This window comes from Cygnus atratus, chromosome 8 (genome assembly GCF_013377495.2).
Source record: "Cygnus atratus isolate AKBS03 ecotype Queensland, Australia chromosome 8, CAtr_DNAZoo_HiC_assembly, whole genome shotgun sequence".
NCBI classification, from domain to species: domain Eukaryota; kingdom Metazoa; phylum Chordata; class Aves; order Anseriformes; family Anatidae; genus Cygnus; species Cygnus atratus.
In genome coordinates this window covers 30964544-30991282 of record NC_066369.1, presented here as the reverse complement: position 1 = coordinate 30991282, position 26739 = coordinate 30964544, and the positions used below count along the sequence as shown (strand labels likewise).

Sequence of the window (26739 nt, the reverse complement as noted above, 5' to 3'; positions counted from 1 at the left end):
ACATCAATCTGCATGACTCAGATATTGAACTGTGTCAAGCAACAAGACGGCTAGAGCAGGTTCTCCCCATCGAGTGAGATTTCTCTCCTTTTCCTGAGCTTTTCAGAGTTTACGTCCCCAAACTGATCCTGTATGTCCGTGAGAAAACTCTGCAGCTCCAGCAGCTCCCAGACCCGGGCACGCTGCAGCCAGCCTCGTTATTTGGGTTAGTTTCCAGAAGAAGCGCTGCTTCTTGTGTCTGTCGGTGGCACCTGAGTTCAGTTGGAACCCCAGGCAAAAACAAAAACGAAAGCAGCACGGTTATTTATTCTAGCAAAGAAAAGGGTCAATTTCTTGTTTACAAGTTTACAAACACTGCTATAAAGGAAAAACAGTTAAAGGAATACCGAGGAGGAAATCCTGGCGCTGAGCTCTCGCTCTTTTGCAGCTTCTTCACACTGTCTTTGTCTGCAAAAACCACAAAACCACTCCAGCAGATTACTGCCTGCAAAACACTGCCAACAGGGCGTGTTGCGCTGTGGTTTTAGAGAAACGTTCAGCATCCCTTGACCTCCTAAATGTCATCTTTGAGAGGTGACTTCCAAAGTTACCCTATGGCATCTGCAAATCAGCTGCTCCCCCGTCTGCCGTGCCTGCCCGGCTCTCTGCAGTCTTCAAGACCATATTGTTTGCCTGGAGTTGCTTTAGATGACCTCTCTGCTTCCTCTCCGCTCTTACCGCTTCTTTACTCGCAGAACAAAGCTTCCACTCAGTACATTGTCTCACAACATACGCTTTGAATGGCTTGTGCAAAATCATTCTTTCCTTGCAAGCACCACACCAACCAGCCCTGTCCTAGTTGGTGCAAGTTTAAAAATATTTCTTACAAAAGGGGTGTTAGTTCCTGCTGCCTGGTAACCTTTTTAGCCAGCCTTTTATTACCTCTCACGCATTAACCACAGTCATTCCACTTCTGCCGCCGCTCACCAATGCCTCATAGTCGGAAGGCATGCTTTTTGCCACAAATAGCCACCATTCCCTGCAAAATCTGCTGCTTATAATCAGGTCAAAAGAAGGGTGTTATCAGCTGTGCTGCAAATAATTAGAGAGCAAATGAGTACACGTCAGCTGTTGAGCAGCTAAGTCAGGTCAGTTTAATGCTCTCACCAGGCAGCTATTTGCACATGAAGCGTATTTCAGCACATGATATTCAAAGTATTTCTCCAAAATGGCATCTAATACTTTGTATCCTGGTGCTCCCATTGAAATGCAGCCTAGGCCTTCAACATAATGCAAAACCACAGAGGAGGTTTTCCATCCCCTTCTGTGCATCATTAAGGATGCTCCAAGAAACAACAAGACCGGCCACCTCGACTTCTGGATGCGTTGCAAAGGGTCCTGGTGGCCCCTGTTGCTCTGCTGTTATTGGAAACTCACTTAACACATGAATTAACGTGTCGTACAGTGAAACGCTGGTATTTCATCAAGTTACGTACAGCCCAGAGGAAAACAGAACTGCTGTAAGATTTCTTGGTCAGCCAACAGCAAAATCATAGGAGCTTTCAACAATTTGAAATCAAAAGGTCCTCTGAATTAACTCACGTTTCAACTACAAAAAGAAACTTTAAAAGGCTCGACCAGCTCAGTGCTGTCATTTTCAGAGAATGGCATACAACGAGAGGGAAAAATACCTATGAAGAATAGTACTGAGGATTTAAAGCCATCAACAGTATAAAAACTCACGGAGCTTGCCGCTCTTCAGGACCAAGCTCACCCTCCCTGCGAGGGCCGGGCGGAGCACTCCTCGGGCTCCAGGTTTCCGAGGCGGCTTCCCCAGCCAGGTTTGGAGGAAGCTCTCAGGTGCACAGCCCAAACTGGGCAGCCGTGCGGTGTTCAGAGCTGGGCAGTGCACGTCCCCCAGGGGCAGGACACTGCAGCTAAACTCATCTGAGTCTCAGAAGAGAACATCCACGTTTATTCCTAAGCCTAAAGCCAGCAAAGCAGGGAGCAAACAGCTGGGCTTATCAGCAAGCTTGACCACGATCTCGTCAAGACTCATCTTCCGAGGCATTTTCCCCTGTTGATACCAGTCCGTACAGAAAGAAATGATCCACTTGCCAACCCCTTGCCCCAATTTTAACCAGACTACAAGTTGCTGTAGCACTTCTACAAATTCTACACAGAAGGGAAAAAACCACCTCAACTCATGTCGCATCTCACCTGTTTTCCAGTGGCTTTATAAGCGGTGCTGTGCTGAACTCTCGGGTACTTCTTCCCCACCAAAATCTTCTGTAGCTTTACAGAAATCAAGTCCCAGTCCCAAACCTTCGCTAGCATCCATTTACCTCACAGCCCATCCCAAGGCCACTCTCTGATGGCGAGACCACATCTCTCAGAACCTGGCAATAAATTCACTGCCTGCGGTCCTGTTTCCTCAGTCCCAGCCCTACGGCCTGACTTTCCGACGCCAGCTTTGAACCACGCCTTCCTGCTAGCACCGTGGAGCCCACAGAAGCAGCACAGGATGCACCAGCCCACAAAGCACCAGCACCACACCAACCCCATGACTCATCCGTGCAACAAAAACCAACCGGGGAGTCAACGGCGCCGACCTTCGCGTTAGCTATGGAGGCTCTGTTGGATTTAGGAGGGAAAAACAAGCGGACAAAACAACGGCAAACACCACGCGTAGAAAGGAGAGGGAGAAAAAGACAGTTGCGTGCGATTTTTCTAGGTCCTCCTGAGTTAATATTAAGACAAAGTGTATTGTTGGTGCTCAAACGTGAGAAAACGCCCAACTCAGAGCGCACACATGCTCTGACAGAATTACACTTTTTAAGCATCTGAATAGCCACAGCTCTAATCCATCATGATCCACTAATCTATTTCCCATCACTGGCAGTAACGCCAGATGCTGCAACAGGAAGCGCAAGAAATTCCACTGCAGGCAGGCACTGAATAATCTGCTCTCTAGAAAGTTTCCTCCCGGCCTTATTTCTCAGAGACTGGCTTCAGCTACGAAGGGCAGACGTTTACATCTCTTCTAACGCTCCAAAACCGTCTCTAGTATGTGCAAAGTTTTGCATATTTCCAGACTCTTCTGTGACTTACAGAAATGATTTTGGATCTGGCCAAGTCCCGTGCTTCCAGAACGCTCTGGCAAATAGTCCTTCAATCTAATTCCACACCTCATAAAAAAAAATAACGGTCTTGAATCTTTCCAATTCCACCGCATGCCCACTTTTTCTTGTATCATATTACCAGGAGAAAGGTTCTGAACCAACCTTCTCTATACCATCATCCCACCCTGTTACCCTGAATAAAGGAAATATACTACCAAATATCTTGAGATGTGATGGCACCTAGGGCTTGCAGACAAACAGAACCTGTGGAATTGCACAGCCACAGAACGGCTCTAAGAGAAACGAGAAGCAGGCCTTTCATGCATATTTTTAGCAAGCAGAGTGATACTATCAATTAAATCCCTTTTTTCTTTTTTTTTTTTTTTAAACAAGCTTTTAGAGCTGGAAAATATTTTCATAATTAAGGAGTTCAGTTAAAATATTTTACCTAAACCAGCTACATAACCATTCCTCTGCATTGCCTGAAACCAAAACATTACAGCAGCAAGCATCTGAAAGTGAAGCTGACAAATTATTTTAATTCTCTAAACTGGGAGAAATACAGAAAGAAAAAAAAAAGAGCATGAGTAATAACATCAGATTAATATCCTTTTGCCTTAGAAGCGATATTTAATACATGCAGACACACGTTTGTTTGCAATAGCCTTCCAGTTTAGGGGAGTTCTTTCATATCCTCAGTTCCATGCCTTTCCAATAGTTTTTTTTCCATCTGCTGAGGCTATATTTATCCCACTGTCATAATTATACAATTTCATTTACTGATGTAGCCAGCGTGAAGACCTGCATGCTTTATCTCCTGCACTATAGGCACTTCATTTAAACAAATAAAGGTGTCTCTCCACACCATTTTGTCTCTGTTTTCCTCAATGCACAAGAACTACCACGTCTGTACTGTGAATTTCCCTTAAGCCTGACACCACGAGCCCATTACACACAGAACAAGCGGTGCTAGCAGTGCAATAAACCCCCCTCGTGCTGTGCAAGCACGGGAAGTTTCACGTTACAAAACAGAAGTTGAAGGAAGTTCTGAGAGCATTCCTTTCTGGATGCTGGCTGCTAACCGCCTGCTCTGTAAATGCACACGAAATTGGGGAAGTGGCATTAAAAGCGGCCACACCAGTGCTCCCAGATGCAGAGGGCACTTCCAAGCAGCACAGCTGCCAAGCACATTTTCTACACAACGCCCAGAACCAGATGCACTGCAGAGCACGTCACCTAGACTTGATTTCTTCCTGCTAATAACTGTACACTAATAATAAATATACACTGTACTATTACAAAGAACCCAGAGGAGCTGTAGCGATAGCTTGCGCTGTGTGGATAACTCCGAGGCAGCTTCGTGTGGGTAAAGCGAGTCATCCCAACTGGCCAAGTTATCAGCACCAAAAACTGCCGTTTTAGGAAGGATTTGATGATTCTGCCCAGGGTTACCCATTTTAAATATGAAAGATAGTTGATTGTAAGACTTTTAAATAAGACTACTGTTCACAGAGACGATTAGTCAGCTAATCTGTTATAAGCTTCCTGATAGATACGTAAGGCTCTTCAGTAAGGATTTGAATATTGAAGAAGGGGAGGCCTACGTGTGAGTTCCAAGTTGTTGGGAAGCACCGAGGTGGCTGAGGAGGTGTGGGAAGGTCCAGGACACAAAGCTGCCAGCGCTGGGCAAGAGAAGGAGTTGGCACAAAGACAAAGTTAGCACCTAAAAGAGAACGGGATGTATTTGCATCACCCTCTTTGCTACCAGAAAATGAGAAAAGGGTCCAAAACAGCACAGGACCAGGATTTGGTCCACTTCCTACGTCCGTGACACTGTATTCTGAGCTTGAACTTTGCACCTAAGTGCAAATTCAACCTCAGCATGTTTTTGGAAGCAGCAGCCAAGCGAGGCTGAATCTTGTATTTCAGTTCAGGCTCAAATTTAAACATTACATTAAAATGGTTTACTGGAATCCAAGATGTCCAAGGACAGGAATAAAACAAGGTACTGATGTAACTTGGCGTACCTGAGCAGGCAGGTGGTAACACACTAAGGCAGATCAGATGACATGAGAAACAGACAGGTAATTACTACGAATAATCTGCTATATGCAGCCAGTATACTTAATAGCGTATGAGGAAAGCACTCTTTGTACTAAAGAGCTTAGGGTCTAGATGAGTTATAAATCAGAGATTTGTTTACAATCTGGCCACCACCTCTGCAGCCAATTGCGAGGGACGCAGCAAACAAGGCCCTCGCTCAAAGCCGCGTAAGAACTTCTCTGGGTCGCTGGATTTAAAACCTGCAAATGCAATTATTCGGCTTATTCACTGTCGCTTCCTCTGGACGTCTGAGTTTCAGAGAGGAAAAAACACAAGCCACGGTACGCATTCTGCTGCTAAGAGAACACAGAAATCTACCAGGACTTCCCTCCTCAGCACAGGTGGCCGCTGGGGATGCCCTGGTAAGGAGCCAGAGCCTCTGGAGCCTCTCGGGGCCCACTTCCACCCCTCGCCCTCGGGCAGGAGCAGAAGGCAGCACCGCTGGGGCTGCGGGGCCGTGCCCTGGGCAAGCACCAAACTTCCCAAGCCTCCGGGCACTGAACTGAGGGAAGGAGAACCGGGCACACAAATCCACTCAAACCACCCGCTAGCCAACGTGGTGCATAGCAGCAAAGCCTAGAAGGGAAAACGCCACAGAGAAATCAACGCGGGGGGAGCCCTGACCTGAGGGAAAGGGCCACAGGGCCCCTCTACCACCGCACGGCGGGCACACGCGGCCCCGCTCCACGGCCTCGGGGACACGACGGCGGCGTGTGAGGCTCAGCCCTGGCACCCCCTTCCCTCCACAGCTCTAGGAATAGAACAATTCCAGTAGAACACTTGAAACAACAACAAAAAAAAAAAAAAAAAAACAAAACATTTTTTTCCCCCTTAAATAAATAAAGGAAAAAAAAAAAAAGACTACCAATTCCCAATGCCAGGCGACTCCACGCCACCAAACTTACCGAAACCACCGAAAACAACCCACGAGCGACTACGGCGTTTGCCCGCCCGGCCGGCGGAGGGCAGCCCGCAGGGGGCCGGCAGCCCCCGGCAGCCCCCGGCTCGCAGCCCCCGGCACCCCCGGCCCGAGGGCCCCCAGCCCCGGGCACCCAACCCCGGGGCACGGCGGATCCGGGGGGCGCTTACCTCCGCCGGCAGCCCGGCGTCGTGCCCGCGGGGCTGAGCCCGGCTCGCCGCGGGGCTGGACTCGCCCTCAGCCCGCCGCCACTGCCGCTCCTCCGGGGCTCCTCCGCTCCTCACCGCCGGCAATGGCAGCGGCGGCAATCCGAGCGCGGCGGAGCTACCGGGGCCAGCACCTGCCTCGGCCGCTCCGCTCCCTCCGCTCCGCTCCCCGGCCGCGGGCTGCCCGCAGGCAGCGGCGCCTTCCCCCGCGGCCGCGGGGCGGGCTCGCCTCAGCCCCGGCAGGCGGCGGGAGGGGCGAGCGCCGCCCGTGAGGAGCGCGGCGGGCACGGCCGGGGCGGCGCTGCCGGCCCCGGGTACGGCCGGAGCCCTCACGGCGGCACTCGGCCCGCCGAGGCCGGAGCCCCGCCCGGTGGCACCTGAGGGGCGCCGAGCGGCCTGCGCTGCCCGGCAGCCGCGGGCGGCTGCACAGGAGCGGAGCGGGGAGCCCTGGAGCCCGGCCGCCGTCGTTATCGCCGGGCCGAGGCGGGCTCAAGGCTGGCCCCGGGAACCGTCGCCCTCGGCCCCCTGACGGGGCGCGGGGCAGGAGCCGGGCGCGGCCGTGACAGGGCTGCCCCGGAGCCGGGACACCTCCGATGGGGAATTTTAGGAGTCACTTCACCGGGGCTGACTGCTGCCGGAATGTGTTTGGTGCTGGGTCTGGGGGTGTTCGGTTCGTTGGTAGGTCTTTGGCTGTCCGAGGTCCTTATCAAAGGCCGAGCAATCTAATGATGTAACTCGGTTCGGATTTTAGAAGAGTAATTTTCTTCCCTCCGCAGTTGAGGAGCAACGTTTAAAAGGCTTGAAAGGAGCAGCTCCAACTCCCCAAAGCCTCAGAATCCAAAAATAAAATGTAGCCATTGTAAACCCCTTTGAATTACAAGTTAAATTTACTACTTGTAGATGACACGGAGCCTCGATTTCAGTGATTAATGACTACAGTGTCTGCAAGCTGAACAGAAAGCTGCTGTGTTGTAGTTCTTGCTGAAGTACTATCCCCTAGCCGAGCATCCCATAGATTCAGTGCAGGCCAGACCAGATCTTGATAAACCAGTCTTTATGTGATGCAGAGTAAGAGAACAATATTGAATGAAAGTTTTGTACCACGATCATAAAGAGGGGAAGAAAAAAAAAAGATCGCCTCTATAGCAATTTAGTTACATTGTGGTAAAATGAGAAGTTAATAACTGCTTGCTGGATTTCCATAAAATACATTTAGGTAGCTTTTTAGTATACACAGCATATATTACTAATGACCAGTAAAAGTTCCATTTTTAACTTTTTTCTATTCTTGAATAAGGTGGAATTTATTTCTGTAATGTAAAAGAGTGTAAGGCTGCTAATAGTTATAACTCAAACAATGATTTGTATGTACCGTATTCCTTCCATTACCTCACATCACAAACAAGAGCAAAGAAGAAAGGTAACCTCCAAGAATACATGATGTTGTAATGCCAGATTTTTTACAGCAACTGAAAAGCATTCCCGTGGAATCGTTTTGCACCTTTAACACTTATCATCTCATCCTTTTCTTTGCCAATAAAATACCGCTCCTGACATTTCATTGCCTATTGAGCCTGCAGTCTCAAAAAAAAGAAAGATTTGCACCACTTTATCTTGGAGAGCTCTTCCTAATGTACTTTCTTGGTTGGAAGTGGAACCCAGGATGCTTACGTTCAGTTGCATGAGCTGCATTTTGTTCTTATGTAAAAGCAGGATGTCAGAGGTAGGGCCAACAGGGACTCAGCTGAGTTCCAGCAGAAACAGGAGCTGTCACCTTGCAGAGTGGCCACCTGGATGTTTCTCTCTGTGACCACCTCCAGTTCCTGCAGAGCAACACCACTTTGTGTTGTACTGCTTTAATAAGCAGCTCTCGGGGGGATAATTCACCCCAGTGCAAAGCCACAGTGGCCAAAGCAGCCTGTGTGGCACTGTGTGCAGGAACTGTGCTTGAGACAGAGCTGTGAGCCTGGCGCTCTTGGTCCCAAAGTCCTGGGGTGATTTATGGCCACATGGCACTGCCCGACATGGATGGACACATACTGGTTTGCACCAATACGCAGACATTCCCTACCCTGAGCTTCACCCTTGGTAGGGAACACCTTCATTTTAGTTATGTGACAACAGAAAGAAATAGGCACCCACTTTTCAGAAAGAATAAAGGTGCACAAGTCTCAATTGCCTCCAGAAGACACAAGCTAGACCACCGCCAGGTCTGGTCTAACCTTCTGCACTTCATAGGCCATCACCAGTTCCCCCCGCTCAGCACTGTGTGTCTGAGAAAAGCATATTTCCCAAAGCCACCCAGTCTGAGTCAGAAGACAGGACATCAGAGAAGTCACCAGCTGGTAGTCTGTTCTACTGTTTGCTCACTGACAACAAGAAAATATGTACTTAAGACTCCGATTTGAACTTGTCTGACTTCAGCTTTCAAGCAGTGTTTCTTATTGTGCCCTTCCCTGGTGAACCAAAAACTCTAACAGTATTTAACACGGTAATCAAACCACAGCTTACTCCTCCTTCTGGTAAAATAAAGAGATCAAGCTCTTTAAATTCCTTATATGTGGCATTTTCTCCACTCTTCAAACATATTTTTGCATTTTTTTCTCTAGGCCTCTCAAAACCTGTAAATACATTTTACAATATTTGGGCTGCAAAACTATTTCTAGTATTCTGATAGCAGTCTTATCAGTTCCATAAATCACATTGCCACTCTCACTCCCTGCTTCCTATTTGCACATCTAAGGATCACATCAGCCCTTCTTTTTCCATTTGAAACAAAATTTTTGGTTACACACAGGAGCACTGAGTAGAAGCAAGATTTTTTTTTTCCCCTCTGTATGCTGCCTCGTTCAGAGAGTCACACATAAAAATTCTGATGAAAATTCTGGAGTGTGAGGGTATTAATGTCGTGAAACTGCAGTGAGGTCGAGGTCAGCAACCCTTCCATACATTCCAGATTTAATCTCTGTGTTCTAGGTTCGGGTGATTCCCACATTTCCTTCCTTGCAAAATACATCTCAACCTTGAGAGTTTCATATAGTTTGCACTTGAATAAAACTAGTAATTTTTGAAATAATTTTAGCATTGGCTAGTGAATTCAGTGTCCATCACTTATGGTAAGGAGTTAAGTCCTTGATTGTTGGGTGTGGAGCATTTAGGAACATCACCTCTAAGTTCTGCTTAACTAAATGAGCACTGACTGTACGTAAGTCATGACAGGACAAATAAAATGGCTCTAATACTAAAAGAAAACCTTGTCTTCTTGACTGCAAGTCCAAGAAAATGAGAGTCTTGCTCTTAGCCCCCTGCAGCCTCCAGGCAGCGCGCAGTACCTTTTAGCTCCCTGGCAACAAGACCATCCACCAGTAATGCTGGTTCGGGAACACCGACCGAGCTCCGAGGCCTCCCAGCGGACAACGGAGCTTCCCCCGGTGGAGGAGGACCTGGCCATGACTGCCATGATCCTCCTCTCTTTGCAGATCTCCAGCTTTCTGACATCCTATTGGAAACAAACGCTGATAGCAAAGGCTGATACTGGGAGGATGAAATTAAGAAATTTCTTAGAGCTCATGCTGTGATCATATCACAGGCTGCGTTATTCTTATCTTCCACTCCCAAGTCTGCCAAGCCTACTTCAAGAAGTCGTCCGTGGCATTAAGATATTCCACTGACCCTGAGAGCTCATAATCTGCACTGCAACTGAATGCTGAAAGCTGCGAAGTTTGCTGGTCTTACACTGCTGTATTATTTACCAAATAGCACTCCTGAACACAAATATTTCATTTTTGACAAGCTCTAAACATCCTAAAGGACTCAAGGCTCACAAATCTGACCGATATCCTGCCAGCCAAGAGAAAGGATTGTGCGTGACTTATGTGGACAAATACTACACGATCAATGCTTTCGCCATGCTCTGCAGACGTGTCTTTAACTTTCAGACACACACAGTGGCAGGCAAGTTCTGAAGATTCCCACCTGGGGGCACATCAGGTTGTCCAGCCGGTGTTCGCGGCCAGGCCCCCCATTCCTGTACGAGCCCACAGAGAAGCTGCCCAGAGAACTCCTACAAGCGCCTCTCCCCGAGGTAAAGCTCAGAGCCCAGCACAAATTTAGGCCAAGGCATACAGATGAAACAGTTTTAATGGCAGCGATGAACTGATCTCTTCCTCAGGAGGTAGGAGGGAGGCATCTGTTCTCATTCTCCCTTGAGTCGCTTCACGTTTAAGCTTTAGGCCCTGGGATCCCACTGCCCTCCTTACAGGAACTGACAGGATAATTACTCAGAGCCTTCGAATGCTCTCCGTAGGGGGACATCTGTGTCCCAGTAATGGGGCCTTGTTCCTCCACCGCTACACCTCTCACCCTGCCGGTCAGTGGACTGCCGTCCGCTGACAAACCCCCAGATGCCAGCGACGTGGAGGCCATGCGCAAGCGGTCAGCTCAGGCGGCAACATGAGAGTATTTTTGGATGTGTTGTTGACACTGAGCTCTCACTTACCAGAGTCTGAGTAATGTTTTTCAGCGTCTGCAGGTGATGACTTACCATTTCTGTCCCATTCTGGTGTACGATGACCTGACCAATATTAGGCATGTCTTCATCACTGTGATGTGACTGGAAAGGAAGCTCGCAGCACTTCAGAAACGCCAGCGAGCATACAGGACACTGCCGAAACACCACCTCAGCACCACCAACAACCACCCTAGGCTCTAATTGCCCATAAAATCAAGTGCAACGTTCTCACCTTGCTATCGCTCCGTGCTCCGAGCCCACCATAGCCAGAAGGTGACCCAGCAGGATGAAGGGCGCCACTGACACCGTCGTGGCTGGCAGTCAGAGGAGGGATGCTATGGCTCTGTGGTCAGCAGGTAGAGCTGTCACAGGATCAAATCCCAGGATATGCAATGAAACAAGAAGTGCCATTAAATGTCACCACTTGCTGTTCCATAAGAAGTGTACATCTCTTGAGCTTTGCTTTCTCTACAACAAAAAAAATAGGACAATGTATATGCAAAAGAGGATGGGAAAAAATCCCACCTACCAAAATAGGACACTGTTGTATCCATTTTTTTTTCTTTGAAGAGACTATGAGGGAAAAAATCAGCTGGCAGATGCTAGTCATTTTGCTTAATGCACTCAGATACCTTGGCGATAAATGTGGTGGGAGAGCTTGTATGGAATAGAATAAATGGCTTCAGCAAGGTAGTGTCAAAACAGTAAAAAGAAGATATGTTTCCTATTAAAATAGAGAGGGAGTAAAAGCAACTGTGTTTTTGAATGAGGACGGCTGGTATTAGCAATGCTAAAAATAAGGGGAATACAGCCCTTACTTCACTGCCAAAAGGAAAATTTTCCTGTCTCTAAGGTGAAATTACTTCCCTCCCCCAGCCGTGCTGTGCTGCTTGGTTAGTTGGCGTCGCACTACAAAGGACACCGCTGGCAGAAAGGTTTCTCAGTTCCTGGGGCTCCTGTGCCCTCCACCATCCCAGAACTGCCACTGAGGAGGTGCTTCCCATCCTTTTCCTTTGCATGACTTTCTGCAAGCCCTCCAGAGTTCCTCTTCTTACCAAAGAGATGACCAGGAGATGTCTTGCTACTGCCAGCAGCACGTGGAGAAGGTGCCCAGTGCCTCCCCCTCTGCAGCAACCAAAGCAGCTTTGTGGTCTCCTCTCTCCCCTAAAGGCCTTGGTGCCAGCAAGGGAAATAAGGTGAAAGGTGATGGGAGGCTGCAGACAGGTGGGAGATTTATAGGGCAGCATGGAAATAGGGGGAGGAAACAAATACACTGAATGCTGTAAGAGACCAGTGAATTAATTCGTTGGGCATAATTAATGACAGCTTGTGCTCCCATCTCTGCCCTTCCACTGCAGCTGAAATAGCTGAGGAAGCTCTCACATATCAAGCACCGGGGAATAGGATGGGCTGTGATGGCTGCTGAGATCAGGCAGTGAAATTTACCCTCCACATTTAATGCTGGCAGAGTTGCTGCTTTTGCTTCCAAGAGCCGAGAGAAGACAGGCTGAGCCTGACTCCTGACTCCCAGGGCAGGCAGGTCTAAGTACACTGCCCGCTGTAGGAATGATCAGCTAGGTTTTCTTATGAAAAACAGCAGCAGCTTACTAAACCTCTGAAGCTCATTTTATTAATTTAAAAGTCTTCTAAAATGCAGTGCAGCTTTTAAACAGAGCCTGGTTTCTCTGCAGCCCTAAAGCAAAGCCGAGGTCGGGGTGCAGCCACGGGAAGCCGTCATTTATCAGCCAGCACGCACGTGTAGCTCGCAGCACTCAGGATGCTAGGTGGGGCCAGGGGCCAGGGGTGGCATGAATGGTTTTCTTCCAATCTAAGGCCAGTGAGGGTAATTCCATTGGTGAGCTCTCCTTCTGAAAGAAATTTGACCACAACCTTTGGTTCTCACTGCTGATGCAATGTTACAGCCTCTATAGACCAGGCTCTAAAAGGGAGGTTGGGCACCGGGGGAATTCATAGCCTTGGGGCATCGTAGACATTAGCTGGGAAGAGCTGGATGCCGTGTAAATCACACATAACGAAGCAGAAAAAGACACCAGGAGGAAGGTGGATTATTTTATGCCTTGTTGCCTTTATGCCCCAGAAATGCTGCATGTTCTCATTCATTCACTTCAAGGTTCAACAGCTGCTTTCGTGATAGGACCAAAAGTCACCACCGTAACCACTGCCCCCGAAGGATCGGTATTGATTTCACCAGGGAGGGCAGGACAAGACTGTTTCCTTCAGGCAGAGTATTTAGCAAGGAAATAGCTGATGCCATTTATCCAGCGTTCTGCAGCTTTTCCACAGCCTTCCTTGTTTACAGTGCTGCGTACGAGCACTTCACTCCTCTTCCTCCCCCTCAGCCTCCCAGTGTTCGCTGGCAGGGCTGTGAGGCACCGAGAGCTGATTCATTCAGCCCGGCCCTACCTGAAAACCTAAATCCCTGAGAGGGTCAAGGTGAAAAGTGCAGGGCGAGGGTCAGGGTCACAGCCGGCAGCGGGAACCTGCTGCTGGACATTAATCCTCCCGGTGAGGGCTCCCTGGCTGGCAGCCCAAACCCGCGTGTTGGTACTTCCAGCCCAGTTTGTAAAACTGTGGGAGGGAGGGCTGCTCTGTTGGCTAGGTGTGGATGAGTTCTGTGAAAAAAATAGCCGCTAACAGTATTTTTCAGCTCGTCTTGCATAAGAGACAAGGCTGGAAGGCCCCTGTGTTTTACAGAGGAACCAGCTAAAGATCCATCTAACAAACTGATCTGATCACGAGCAATACATGTATTGTACAAGAAATAAAGCCCTGGTATTAAAGCTAGCATTCTTCATCCGTTGGGAAATGTTTGATTTTGCAAAGTGTACTTAATGTAAGTAAACAGTATTTTACATGGAAGAGGAAAATGGATTTACTTTGAAACAGATATTAGAGGGTCAACCCTACTATAAAATACAGGCTAAGATCATTTACCCTTAGCAGATACCTGTTACAACCACAAATTTCGATAAAATTCCATCCCAGTCGTTCAGTGGGCCATTCTTTTCCCACACCAACTGATGCAGTCCCAAAGGACAATCCTTGCACAACCCATTTTCCACAGAACAGAATGTTTTCGCCAGCTGCCCCGTACCCTTGGCCAGCTCTCACAACCCCGGTGGGCGCGCTGCGAGGAACCCGCTCTCGCTGCCCTGCTGTGAGCGGAGAGCCCTCGGGGGCCCCTCCAGCCTCAGTCATTTTACGATTCTGTTCACGCAGTACTTTTTCTGGCAGGGTATTTGCAAAATCACCCGCCCAAACTGGATATATATTCATCCAGATCATCTGTTCTGCATACCATTTCCTTACGGCTGCCTAGGAGAAAGCACGTTGAGGGATCTCAAGTAAATAAATAAATAAATCGGCTATTGCTTTTTATCAGATTTAGGCCTGATCTGTTTTACTGGGGCCCCCATCACCCTCGCCATTCCTCTGGGCACATTCCCAAGCCGAGGTCCCGAGGTCCGGAGGGCAGCCGTGCTCGGGCTGGGAGCAGCAGGGTGATGGGGCTGCAGGGAAGGCTCGGGCAGGGGCTGTGCCACGCCAGGGCCGTAAAGACCTGAGAGTGCCCTCGGTGCCCTGCCAGGTTGTCTCACTGCCCTGCGATGTAATTCATGGTCTTGGATCGTTTATTGCATGGACTTGTTGCCAGGAAGTGATTTGTGCCCGCAGAGGGTGCTTACCGGGAGTGCTGGTGCCCACTCCGTGTCCTCGCTGACTGTTTCTCTGTGAACCACCAGAAAACACACCACAGTTGTCACAGAGCTGCTGCTGCCTGCCCAGGGGCGCCCAGATGCACACCCGACGCCTGCGAGCTCTCACCAGCCCCTGACCCCCCCCTTCCCACTTACACCTTCCCTCGCCTCGCAGAGCTCTTTGCTACCAGTACAGATGACAGCAGCCACGTCACAGGTCACAGTCGCTCTATCAGCTGCAGGAGGCACGTACAGCAATATCAGCCCATCTCTCACACTGCCACGGGGACTGAAACCGACACCTCTTCTGCAGACTTTGGCCTCCTTTTCCAGGTCTTGCTCTGCAATCGTGAGCCTAGAGCGATGGCCGTGAACGGGCCGGCGATGCCTTTCATCAGCAGAAGTCCCTGAGGTGTCTAGAAGAGAGGTCCCCGCCATTTCACACCTTCAGCTCTCACTGTGTTTTCATCAGACTTGAATAATGGGTGGCTCCAAATTGCCTGTTAAGGGCCACAATTCGATTTGTACGATTTGCAGTGTTTTTCCTGAAAGAGATAAATCCCGCAGCAGCGAGGCACACAGCCCTTTGTGCTGGCTGCCACTGCTCCTGTGCTGCTGAGCCCTTTCTCCAGTCACTCGTCTCGGCTGCTGACGCATTGCTGCTCTCCCTAGGAATCGTGGCCTTTAAATGACTGGAGCCAGAATTTGTTTTTTTCCCCTTCTGGGCCTCCAAATGCCATAAACAGGGCCCGAGCCATTCGTAGCCGTCTGCCATTACCAGTCCTGCGCCTGCTCTTCCAGGGACCCTGTGCTGGGGCAGGCAGACACACGACCTGCAGGTTCAATCTGATAAACGCCCAGCGAAGTGATTTTCCGGCCTGTCAGGAGGGTTACGAAGATAAGGTCTTATCTGGCTTTCTTGTTTGCATCTAGATTTTTTACTGCTAAGGTTTAGAAAAGCACCTCCAAAAAGTGTGTCTAATCCAGCCAGGGTACAGCTGCACTAACAGCAACAATTTTGCAAAATAATTTACTAGACTCAGCTAGCTAACATCAGCTCTCTAAAAATATACCAATGCACTACCCGTTTAGACTTTAGACCCTAATCCTGTGGTTTTTTTATTTTTTATTTTTTTGGAGTGACAAAAGATCCCCCATTGGCAAGAAAAGTCCCTCCGTCCTTCACGCACTGCACTACAAAAACCAGAGCAAATTAAAAAAAAAAAAAGAAAGAAAACCTTCTGTGTTTTAGCTTGGCAATAACTGATCCAAGACAAACGAGGTAGATGAAAACAAGATCAAATAAACAACAGCCCTTAAGAGCAAGGAAGGCAAACGCTGCCACTTCAGCAGCAGGTAGGGGCTGCTGTGCAGGCCGAGGCTGTGATCTGGGTGGCGCATATTAAGCTCAGCGCTAACGGTTTGTTTTGCTAACACACGTGACAGCAGTGGAAATGTTTGCTCTCTGAAGCCCCCTGTGTTTTCCCATGGATTCGACAGTAGCAGAGAGGAGCGCCGAACACGCGGCCAGCTGGTTGGTGTCTGACGGTGATGGCAGGATGGAGGGCTTCAGCGATGGATGCGCAGGGTGCGTGGGCAGCTGGGAAAGTGTGGGGCAGAAATCTGTTCTTCCCAATGCTGTCAGCACCATCACCGAAGCAGAATTTCTCCTCCCTTTGCTCGTTACAGCTAGGCAAGCTTTAAAGAGCTCATTTCTCGCTAGCAGTGGGCTCTTCCCATTTGCCTCGGCCCCTGACACCAGCCTGGCTTGTGTTCCTGGTCCCTGTCACCGCTCAATGGCTCTGGACAGCACTGCGAGGGAGCCACAAAGCAGCGCTCACCTTGAAATATATCTTCAGATGTGCTGAATTTAGATCTCTGCAAACGCTCGTGCAGTTTTAACCTTGCTAATGCAACAACGTAGGAGTGGCTGCTGCAGCTAGATAGCTCCATGTGGTTTAGAGAGCAATCTATTGAAACCCCAGACAGGAAATTGGATGTTAGTCATCGCAGAGCGATAAGGACAGGGCTCCTAATTCACCATCTCTTTTCATATCTAACTGATCAGAAAAAGAGCAAAAGGGACCCATGTTTATGAGACGGGCAGCAAATAAAACGTGGCATACATTTTCAGAGCGCATTTCAAAATCCTGTGAAGTGAAAACAAAAAACAAACTCAGCAAACATCCCTCAGATACAGCCGTAGGAAGAAATCTCTCTGCAGCCATAAATCTGTACCGGGGACTTTAGGAAAGGGGTTTTCATCGCCGCGTGGCTGGGGACAGAGGGGTGGCAAGCTGTTCTGGCAAAGCAGCATCAGGTCTCTGCAGCTCACTCCTGACATTAGGCAGGCCAAAAACTAAATAATTATTTAATTGCCAAGCTCTTCTGGCCCAGATCTTTAATCATCATTTGAAGCTTGAAGTCAGTCACTGCGTGTGTCTTTCCACCACAAGCCCCAGCCTGTGCTGTGTCTCCTGCCCACCTATGCCTCCCAGCACTGCCTCGCCAGCTTTGTTTTGGGAGAACTAACAGCAAGTCTGTTCCTTGGCTCCCCCATCACATCCATTCTTCTTCACAGAGCGACATCGCTGACAAGCCGCTAGTTTCAATATTGAAATGAGTTTCTCTGCTGAGAGGCAGCTTTGTAAAAGTAGCACCAGAAAGTTTTGTGTTTGGTATCTGTCCTTAATGCTCTGCTCGGGTTTAAAGACATAAATGGATGCTTTAAAAAACATTTTAAAAATGAAATTAGCTCAGTTTGCATTCAGAAATGACCCGTCCGTGACTGTGCAAAGAAGCACCGTGCATTGCGGGTGGTAAAAGGCCAGACAAGGCGCTCTATTTATGGCTGCAGTACAAGCAGGGGTGTGCGCTGCTGGGACCTCGACCACACGCAGCCTCAGCACAGCCCAGAGACCTCGCTGGCCAGGGCTTCTCATCAGCATTAAGAGCCCCCCAGGATCTCCCTTTCTCCACCTCCCTCCACCGTTTGCGTTTCCATTCATTCCCTAGCAGCGGGGCACTGCATTCTTTCATAAGCCATTGAGGCTGATTTTCAGATTTCCTAGTGAGAGTTTCTCAGTGCCTTTCCCTGCTTTGCTGATGACAGCTCTTGCATAAGAAGCTCCTGATGGGTCATAATTAATTAGAGTCTCACACAGACAATTCCCTTTTTTTTATTTAGGATAATTACTGAACTGAATGACACCTGCCAAAATCAAGTGGGCACCGGGTCAAGCATGGAACTCGGTGCTTTATCACATCAGGGCCTTCAGATTTCATTCCAGCCTGGACAAAATTAACTCCTGTTGCTTTCCTAGCAGAAGGAGGGATGGAGGAATGGGACATGCAGTAGAAATCTGCATTTTAATTAAGTGTTCTGCAGTAGGGTACACAGAAAGTGGAATATCCACAGCAAAAGCACAGTCTGGGTAACTATTTGCAGCATATACTGTTCAGCTCTGTATTTTTAAAACTAAGACCCACAGAAAGGTTTCTCTGAAGCTTTGGGGAGCCCGGGGAATGCCTCCTGTGACTGTGAGGGGCAGGGAGGGCTCTCACAGCACCCCTGCTCCGTGCCACCCCGCTGCTCCTGGGCCCCAGGCTTCCCTTTCCTCCTCAGAGAATTGCTCACAATCATTAAAGGACCGCTTTTATAACCAGCAGATGGGATTCACCACCAGATAAAGCTCTTAGATGACAGGTTCCTCCAGGGCAGGGATATTTTGTTCGCTCTCAGCCTCTCTGGGGCAGGATTTCCCCGTGCCACCACCAAGAAGGGCCTGGCTGCATCCCATCTGCTCCCCCCGGGTCTCTGCACGCAGGGCAGCTCCCCCAGCTCTCTGCACCCATGGGTCAGCTCCCCCAGCTCTCTCCTCCCCAGGCCGAGCAGCCCCAGCTCCCCCAGCCCTCAGTGCCGGGTGCTCCGGGCCCTCCACCATGGCCTCCTCGCGCTGAGGCCTAGCGTAGCGCTGCTGGGCCAGGAGGCCTGGGGTGCTGGGGGCAGCTGGGGCCTGGCTAGGTGCTGCCATCCTCTCCCAGCACCTCACAGCTTTCTTTGTACAGAGAGACGCATAAAAGGCTCTGTCCTGTCTCCTCCTGCCCCATCTCCCTGGCCCCATCCATCCGCCTAGGTCAGAGCAGGTCCCCGAAGCAGAGCCCCGCGCTGGCAGAGCCCAGCAGCAGCCGATGCAGAGGGAGGGATTCGGTCCTTTCACCCAACACCAGGTGACAAATGACTGAGGATGGGAGCAGCTGAGAGCACAGGGAATGCTCCAGCTCCGTCACCAAAGACTCACATTCAGGCTGAAGCCACCCCCAGCCAGGTGCGAGCCTTGTCCCTGCCCGGGACCAGCTGCAGGCTGGTGGCACCTACATCTAGGAGCCTCCTGACAAAATCATCGTGTACCATACAGCAGCTCTGTCATCTCCAAGGCCCAGTCATGGCAAACTGCGAAAAAGAAACTCTGAAGATTCTTCCCCTTTTAAATAACAGCTCGGAGACCAGGTTCATCCATGGGAACCCACCGGCAGGGGCAGGACTGCCTCTCACACAAAGCCTCTGAAAACTCAGACAGACAAACAGCTACTCAACGTTAACATCTACAACAAACATTTTATTCACAAAAATAATTACAAAATTCTTCTGATGCTGTTGGGAGGTGGTGTTTTGAGTTATATTCTCATCAGTGGGAAATGATTACTGTAAATGTTCCAGAAGTGAACGCCACATTTGGAAAAGAAATTAGTTCGCAGTTTATGCAAGAGGAAAAGAAAAACACAGAACCCATTTTACTGCAGACTTTCAAATCCAAGGCTGATTAGACAGGTCAGTGACTCAAAAGACAGACTAACAAATGTACAAAATGTGGAAAACAATTTCTTGCTGCTTCACACATCAATCGCACTAAAAAAACGGGCAGTTAACTTTAACTGCAAATGACCTGTAAAAGAAATAGCAAAACATTAATTTTCTTAGATAAATGAGCTAGGCTCTTGAATGCTCTTCAAAATTAATTTGCAGGAGGTTAATACTGGGGCTTAATATGTACTTCTGAAGCTGCACATGGATCCTCCTAATTGCTTTTCCTGTTTAAACCAAAAGGCCTTTCCTTGCCACGGAGCCATGGCAAAAAATGTAAAAGTAAAATCTCTGCAAAATGACCAACTTACTAGCACTGGTAGAAGAGGGGGATAACACCGAGTTTTTTTGTAGCTGAGGCAAAGGTGTATTCATAGGAAAGCACTGACGGTTTCACTACTAGAAGCTAACAGAAATATGTAGCCAGGGCTTGGGTGTGTGGTGGTGATGTGCCCCCGGGATGTCCGAAAGCTGTGTCTGCGGCTTCTCCCTTCCCTCGCCATGCCGCAGGGAGGCAACAGCCAAGATCCAGCCCCGGTTCGCAGACCAGGGGCCTGGCACACGGAGCCAGACACAAAGCCGCTGAGGGAAAGCAGAAGGGTTGTCTGCCTGGCAGCTCTGCCATGAGAACAGCCCTCTGAAATCACAAAACACCCAAGCTCTGACACCTGCCCATCTCTGTCACCCCCAGAAATAAGCAAACGAGATTTGCTCCCGCATAAAGAAAGCAAGGACATAGGCTGCCCTGTGAAAAAAAAGGAGACTGCTGTAAACACGGAATAAAACGTTACCTGATGTGGCACGGAAGGCACTCAGCTTTGTTAAATGAGTAAATTGACCTGAAACTGAGGGGAAAAAAATCTCGGTGAGAAAACGCAGCTGTAGCTGCCCCAGCTCCCCATTTCCTCTCCCAGCCAGAGGCTGGCCGTGGGCAGAGCAGAGGCAGCAGCTGGGGGGTGCAGGGCATGCAGACTTGGGCCTCATACAATAGTGAAGAAAAGTGAAGAGTGGGATCAAATTCCTGTTTGATAGCTCTGAGCCACATCAGAGCCCTGCATGGAGGGGACAGGATTTAACTCCTGCCTTTTCCCACAGGCTGCAGCCCAGGAAAGCCATCCTGGAGTCGCTCTGCGGGTCGCTCCCATACTTAAGGGTGCTCCCGTGCCAGCAGTTACTGGATGAGGACTCGCCACAAGCACTCAGCGATAAAATCAGTGTAGGTTTTTCATTTCTCAGGAAAGATCTTCAAATGCAACCAGACAACTCTGCAGGACACGATAATTAAAGGAACCCACACTCCGTGATGAACCATCCATTTATTATCCCAGTTTATGGAGCCGTACGGCCCCTTCCCTTCCCAGCAGCCAGGAGGTTTGGCAGACGGGGTGCTGCTGGGCCCAGGGAGGGGCTCTCCAAACAGAGGCGGCACGATTGCACTGTGGCAGCTGTTACAAAACCACGGTTCGAGCATTCACATCACCCCACATACCAGGTTAACGAGAAGGTTGACAGGTGAGAATCGAGGTCTTCCACCCCCAATCCTGATGCAGCGCACGAGGGGTCCCTGTGGGGCTGCTGGGGAGGTGCGGTGGGGCAGCAGAGCCTCACTCACCTGGCTTCATGCGCCCAGGGGACGTCGGGTCTGGTGGGCAAACGCCAGGGAGGCAGGACCCAGTGCCCGGGCAGCTCCCGGGCCCCGCAGGCTGTGCCGCGTCACATCCACACACCGGCAGGAGTGGATTTTTCTTCAGAGGCGTTCTAGGTTTAGCATTCTTCAGGCAGATAACCACAGCTTTACTTTGCTCCTGTTGCTGGCTTCAGAAGCACGGCTTACTCCAGCACAGCAGCCAGCAGCCAGCCATTACGGTACCTGCAACAAGGCTGCCCAACCCTACGGGAGCCTTTTCAAGACTTCAGGCTCGTCCCTGCAGCTCCAATCACACTTCCTAGTGACAAGGAGCTTTGGCCAACTACCTCCCTGCACACCCCATTTTTCTGAAACAACCACATCAGACTTGGGTCATGTCGGCATTCAAAACACAGACACCCAGCAAGAGCCAGGTTAGCAGCTTGTTTGAGAAAAAGTTTTTTTTTTTCTTTTTTTAAATTGTCTTAAATTGAAAGTGCAACCATATACTTGCTTTGGTCCCTTCTGCTCCATTGGATTTCTTATCACTAATATATTAAAATATTTCCACACACCTGCTATTTACTATTGTTGCTGAATTTTGCCCTTTTGTTTTTAATTCCCCAAGTAAGTTTTACAGAAATTTAGCTCTGGAATACACAGTATTTTCATCTTTCTTAGCTTTTCAAAATAGTTCCTTGAAAAAGTATGTATACAAAAATATTTATTAGCTATGAAGTAGAAAAAAATATATTTGGCTTGCAAGTAAGTGTGTGGTTTTGTTTACCTACAAACACAGCAGGGATGCAAGATCTGATTTTCCTCCTAGCCAAAGCTGAACTGAGCATGGCTCACGAACTGACTTCATGTCCGTATAGCCACTGCAGATCAAAAATACAGGATTCTTGGATCAAATTACTGCCTTTTCTACTGTGGTTCTTACAAATTAGATTTGGAAGAGATGTTAGTTTTACCGCAATACCATTTGTACTAGAATCTCATGGTCAACAAAAACATGGGTGCTTTACTTCCAAGCGCACGGTTTCAGCCAGGTAACACCCCGCGGTTGTGCAGCGCCAAGATTTTTGACTCTGTTCCTCTTGCTGCAGCGCCACAAGTCCTTGCCTAGCAGAACAGTCGCTCCTTCAGGGCATCTTTGATGTGCTAAGGCACTGCTCAGCACAGGCCTCTGCCCTCACAGCCCTTCTTACAGCTCTTTGATGCTGCTGCTGAACATTTCTCATTTTACTGTAAGAGACAACGTAAAAAGAGCCCCAAGTTTGCCTCCACTGGTCATGGCCTCCCTTTCAACCACTGAAGGGCAGGATTCTGACGGCTTTCTCATGTGGACCATCTGGGTACCCACAGGCTCAATTAAATGCAGGTGCCAGCAAAGCAATCAATACATCAGGATTTTGGAGAAACAAACGAACAAAAAAAGCCACTGGTACTTGTACAGTATCCGAGTTTGTACACATCAGAGTTTCTCCCCCCCAGACAAAATGTAGGCACCTTCTGTTTCAATATGCTCTTTAATGCTATGGATTAGGTCACTCCTTTCTGTCTCGCCCTTGGACTCCCCAATAAAACCTAGAGCAAGAGTGAGCTCTTTCACTGCTGTTGGCCAACATGTTAAATAGAGATTTTCTTCCTCCTAAACGGAGAGAAACGTGTGCATGGGTCCGTACTGCCAACAGACGAGCTATGCCCCCAAAGATGTTTGGCAGTGACAAACTGGAAGGAGCCCGCTGGCACAGAACTGGGTGCAAGCCACAAGAAGGCTGTACAGTGTCATTCAGCAAGTGCATGAAACTGGAGCTGTGTTTATTTGAGGGACATTGCTTGAACCCTTCCCAGCCATTTAATAGTGTTTGGGAGTCTCCACACCCAGCTCCTCTGCCTCTCCCAGCTGGAGGAAGGCTCCTGCCACACGCTGAGGCCACCCAGCCGGGGCTGCTGTGCTCTGCCCGCACACGAGCCACGGGAGCAGCACCAGGTACGGCTCCTGAGGGCTGGCAAAGCTGCCCTCGGTCCCATCCTGGCACAGCCCGCGGCACGGAGCCTCTGGGCTGAGCACCGTGTTTGGTCCCAGCCAGCCCTCACCTCAACGCCTGTGGCACAAAGTCCAATGGCAAGGGCAGTTCCGCACCGGGGTGCTCGGATGTGCGCGTAACAGGAATAAACTATTTGGCACCAGAGGCTAATTTGAATATATTTATATATCAAATATATAAAGGAAGGCCCCTCATGTGAAAATCAGGTCAATTAGGTCAAGAAACAGAATTTCTTCCTGCTGAAATCCTGGGACTCAAATACAGGATTAGTCACCCAACTTCCAAACAGGAGAGCTCCTGAAAGAAGTCAGGAGAGGGGAAATGGGGGAACATATCAACACCTAAAAAGCCACGATGAGCATCAAGTTATGGTGTGATGACTTAAGAGTTGTTCTCTGTGGCGTCTTGCACCTTGGCAGCAGGCATCTGGAACTGAGGCATGTACGGCACAATGGCTTTATACTTAAAGCTACTTTGGATAAATGCATTTAAACTAGGAGGCGTGTTCTGAAGGAACCCCACGTCTCTGAGCAGATCAGCTGTGTGGAACTGACACATCACTCCGGAACTCTCTGTTAAAAAAATGTCACTCTCTCTTTTTTCAAGTGATGCTATCCCTAGGTAATAGAGGCTTCGCTCACGACTGCCTCCATCTGTGAAGGCGTCATCCTGATCTGAAGGCTCTGAAAACCCCTCTGAAGAAATCAGGGAAAGGGAAAGAGTCTTGCTGGGCCGACTGCCAGGCTGATCAGGCAGCAGGAGAAAAGCCTGGTTTCCCACCTCCCAAGAGCTACTTGAGAAAGCACCTGCAACTAAGGAATCTTCAGCTAAGAAGCATCTCTCAAAACAACTCCTGAGATTCTTCTTCTCTTCATAAAGCCCACTGGATCTGGAGCTGCTGATAATAGTAGCATATTTTATGTCGGACTGCCTTGTAATTTCTCCAGCGATTTGGTCATTGTGAAAGCTCTCAGAGAAGCTGCTGCTAGTGAAATGGCTGCTAGAACAAGCAGAGTCGTGTTCAGAGTCTTGAATTTTTGTAAACATTGAATTAATTACTAAAAAATCTTGCGTATCTTCTTGTTTCAATGCCTTGGTAACACTGATGTCTTCCAGCACTATTTCTGGTTCCAGAAGAAGAGGCTCAAATGACATTGCTTCGGGGTGCTTGATAAAAAGGTGCTCAAAAGTTTCGGGCTAGAAGAAAAGATATATTTTAATGCTCATCTACTACTTAATAGCTTTATTTCAGTATGAAGTTACTGATTTTAAGAATCACAGACAAAACCTCCACCGTTTTAGTGAGAGCATATAATTGAAAATCCCCTAAAATCATCTCCCCTTTTCTTTATGTCTGTGTGTTGGTGAAGACTGAGGGGAAAGACAAAGCGAGAACCTCTTTGTGTGGCAAGTGCTGCAAAGCAAGCGTGTTGTGAAGCGCTCAGTACTCCAGCCACGACAGTGTATGGTTTAAGCTGAAATACAAGCAGCCGAGTGGTCCCAAACGTTTCGACATTAATCAACATGCACGTATTGTTAAAAACACACGCGAGTGCTTTGCAAGACAAAGATCTTATACCCTTAGATTTTCTTGGCTTTTTATTTAGATTGTATAAACAAATCATCTTAAATTGTATACACGCCAAAATAACTTCTCCTGCTAGGATTATGTTATTTGGGGTCAAATTCAGTCTTTCTGTTGTGTTTTTAGAGCATTCCCATCTACGTAACAGCTGTATGTCTGAACTGCACGAAGAGAAACACGTTTATTTTGCAGAAATGTGTGCTTTGCTACTACCTAATATATATACACATGTAAAATATACAACAGCATGAGCTGAACAGAACAGGAACTCCTAGCTACAAAGGAAAATTCACTTGAAAAAACATGTATTTCCTAAGGAATTCAAGACAAAACAAATAGATTAAAACAGATTTTGTGTATATTAGCAAACCATATTTTACAGCAGGAAAGCTGCCAAAACAACTAGGAACGTGTCAAAATACTTAGACTGGTACGCAGTTATAGAAAGAGCGTACTAACTTCCACGGCTCGGGCTGCTGCTTCAGCCTAGCTACCAGCAGTGACAATGCCCTCGTGTGGCAAAGCCTGTGAGCAGGTTTCTACCTGCTCTGGTACTTGCCCCCACGAGCCCATCACCTTCCCACACTGGCATCTCTCCCAGGCTTCCGATCGTGTCAGGCAGCACACAGAAAACTGGCCAGCTATTGAAAGGAGCTGAGGAGTGCTACGATGCTGCGCGTATCAAGCCGTAACAACCCTAACTTACACTGCCCAGTGACAGCCACCTGCTCCCTCACAGGCTTGCTAGGGACTTGCACAGGCACTGCTGTGTCCAGCAGACAAGTGGTCCGGGCAGGGGACATTGCCCCAGCAGCATTTTCCAACAGGAGACAGAGGCCAGCCGGCAGCTTTGGAACAACCAGACCACCACACGGCCCTCCTGCCACAACTACCCTCCTGCAACCGGCAGCTGGTTTGTCCTGAGCAGGGACGGTTTATCTCCTTCCAAAATCTGCTTCCTTCTTCACCCCCGCCTCCAGTATCTGTTCTTATAAATGCATATAAGCACCACAGAAAACACGTCAATAGTATTGCCTGCAGAGATTAAATCCGTCGCATTCAAAGACAGGTAGGCTGTTTGGCAAAAGCCTCCATCTGCCAGCTCAGATGTCACTTATTAAAACAAGTTAGATCAAATACAATGTATAATCCAGCATCCTGAGAAAACAAAACATCAAGAATTACAGAGTAAGCTGGGTGAACAGCGCTGGATTTCCACAGTATATACACGTACGGTATAATCTGCGCACAAAGTGTGCTAAACAACAGGCAGAGCAGTTCTGTAAAACTCAGGACGAAAATCACAGTCCCAGGTCACCAGTTCCCAAACTCTGCTGACCAGATGAAATGGGATCCAAACAAAGAAGGAATTTCAAGCAATGTTGTGTTTTGCCCTCCTGGTCAGTCTAGGTTTTACCTTGCATTTATCACAGACTTGTCAGAAGCAAGACTATCTCTGTACGCCAGTTACCACGCCTGAGACAGGTTCAAGTCGAAAATATTTTGCACTCTAGTTGCTAAACACAGATACAGCAAAATATGCTGTTGGCCTAATTCCATCAAGACCAGATTGTGACTGTACAGGCTTTTAGCTTTACATGTTGCAAGTAACCCCATGGACTTATAGGGTAATTTAGATATGCATCATTCTTTGAAGGATTTACACGAATTTTCTTGGAAAGCAAGTGTACTTGTGCTTTAGTATTCTACAACAGCAGGCACTAAAACTTTGTTTATTTTACTGAGCAAGTAACAGAAATTTTCATGGTTCTGACATTATGTAAAAGCTCGCAAGACTGAATCTAGATGCAAGATTTGCCTGTTTTAAATTGTGATTTTAATCTCTTGCTACTGTAAGCAATACAATCCCGATAAAGGAATACTCTATAAATGCAGTTCAGGAGTACCATATACCAATATGCTGTACTGGACATACAAGGTAATGATTAGATGTTGACTGAAGGATTTAGTATGGCTATGTACCAAGACAAAATGTGTTCCACAGCAGATGCCTTCAGAAAGACATCAGAACTTTCCAGTAGTGGTATCCAGGC

General features: G+C 48.5%; 2 protein-coding genes across 2 annotated transcripts in view; both read right to left on the bottom strand.

Annotated features, from left to right (window-relative positions):
* PDE4B (phosphodiesterase 4B) overlaps window positions 1-2418 on the bottom strand; it is a 182559-nt gene extending 180141 nt beyond the window's left edge. The window contains exon 1 of the mRNA XM_035564385.2: window positions 2200-2418. The gene's annotated coding sequence lies outside the window, so the exon portion shown is untranslated. The remainder of the gene's footprint in view (window positions 1-2199) is intronic.
* Window positions 2419-23230: 20812 nt separating this feature from the next.
* The window catches only part of LEPR (leptin receptor), a 30113-nt gene continuing 26604 nt past the window's right edge, over window positions 23231-26739 (bottom strand). Inside the window, exon 18 of the mRNA XM_035564377.1 lies at window positions 23231-24297. Within this exon, the coding sequence (XP_035420270.1) occupies window positions 23482-24297 (816 nt within the window). The 3' untranslated portion in view covers window positions 23231-23481. The remainder of the gene's footprint in view (window positions 24298-26739) is intronic.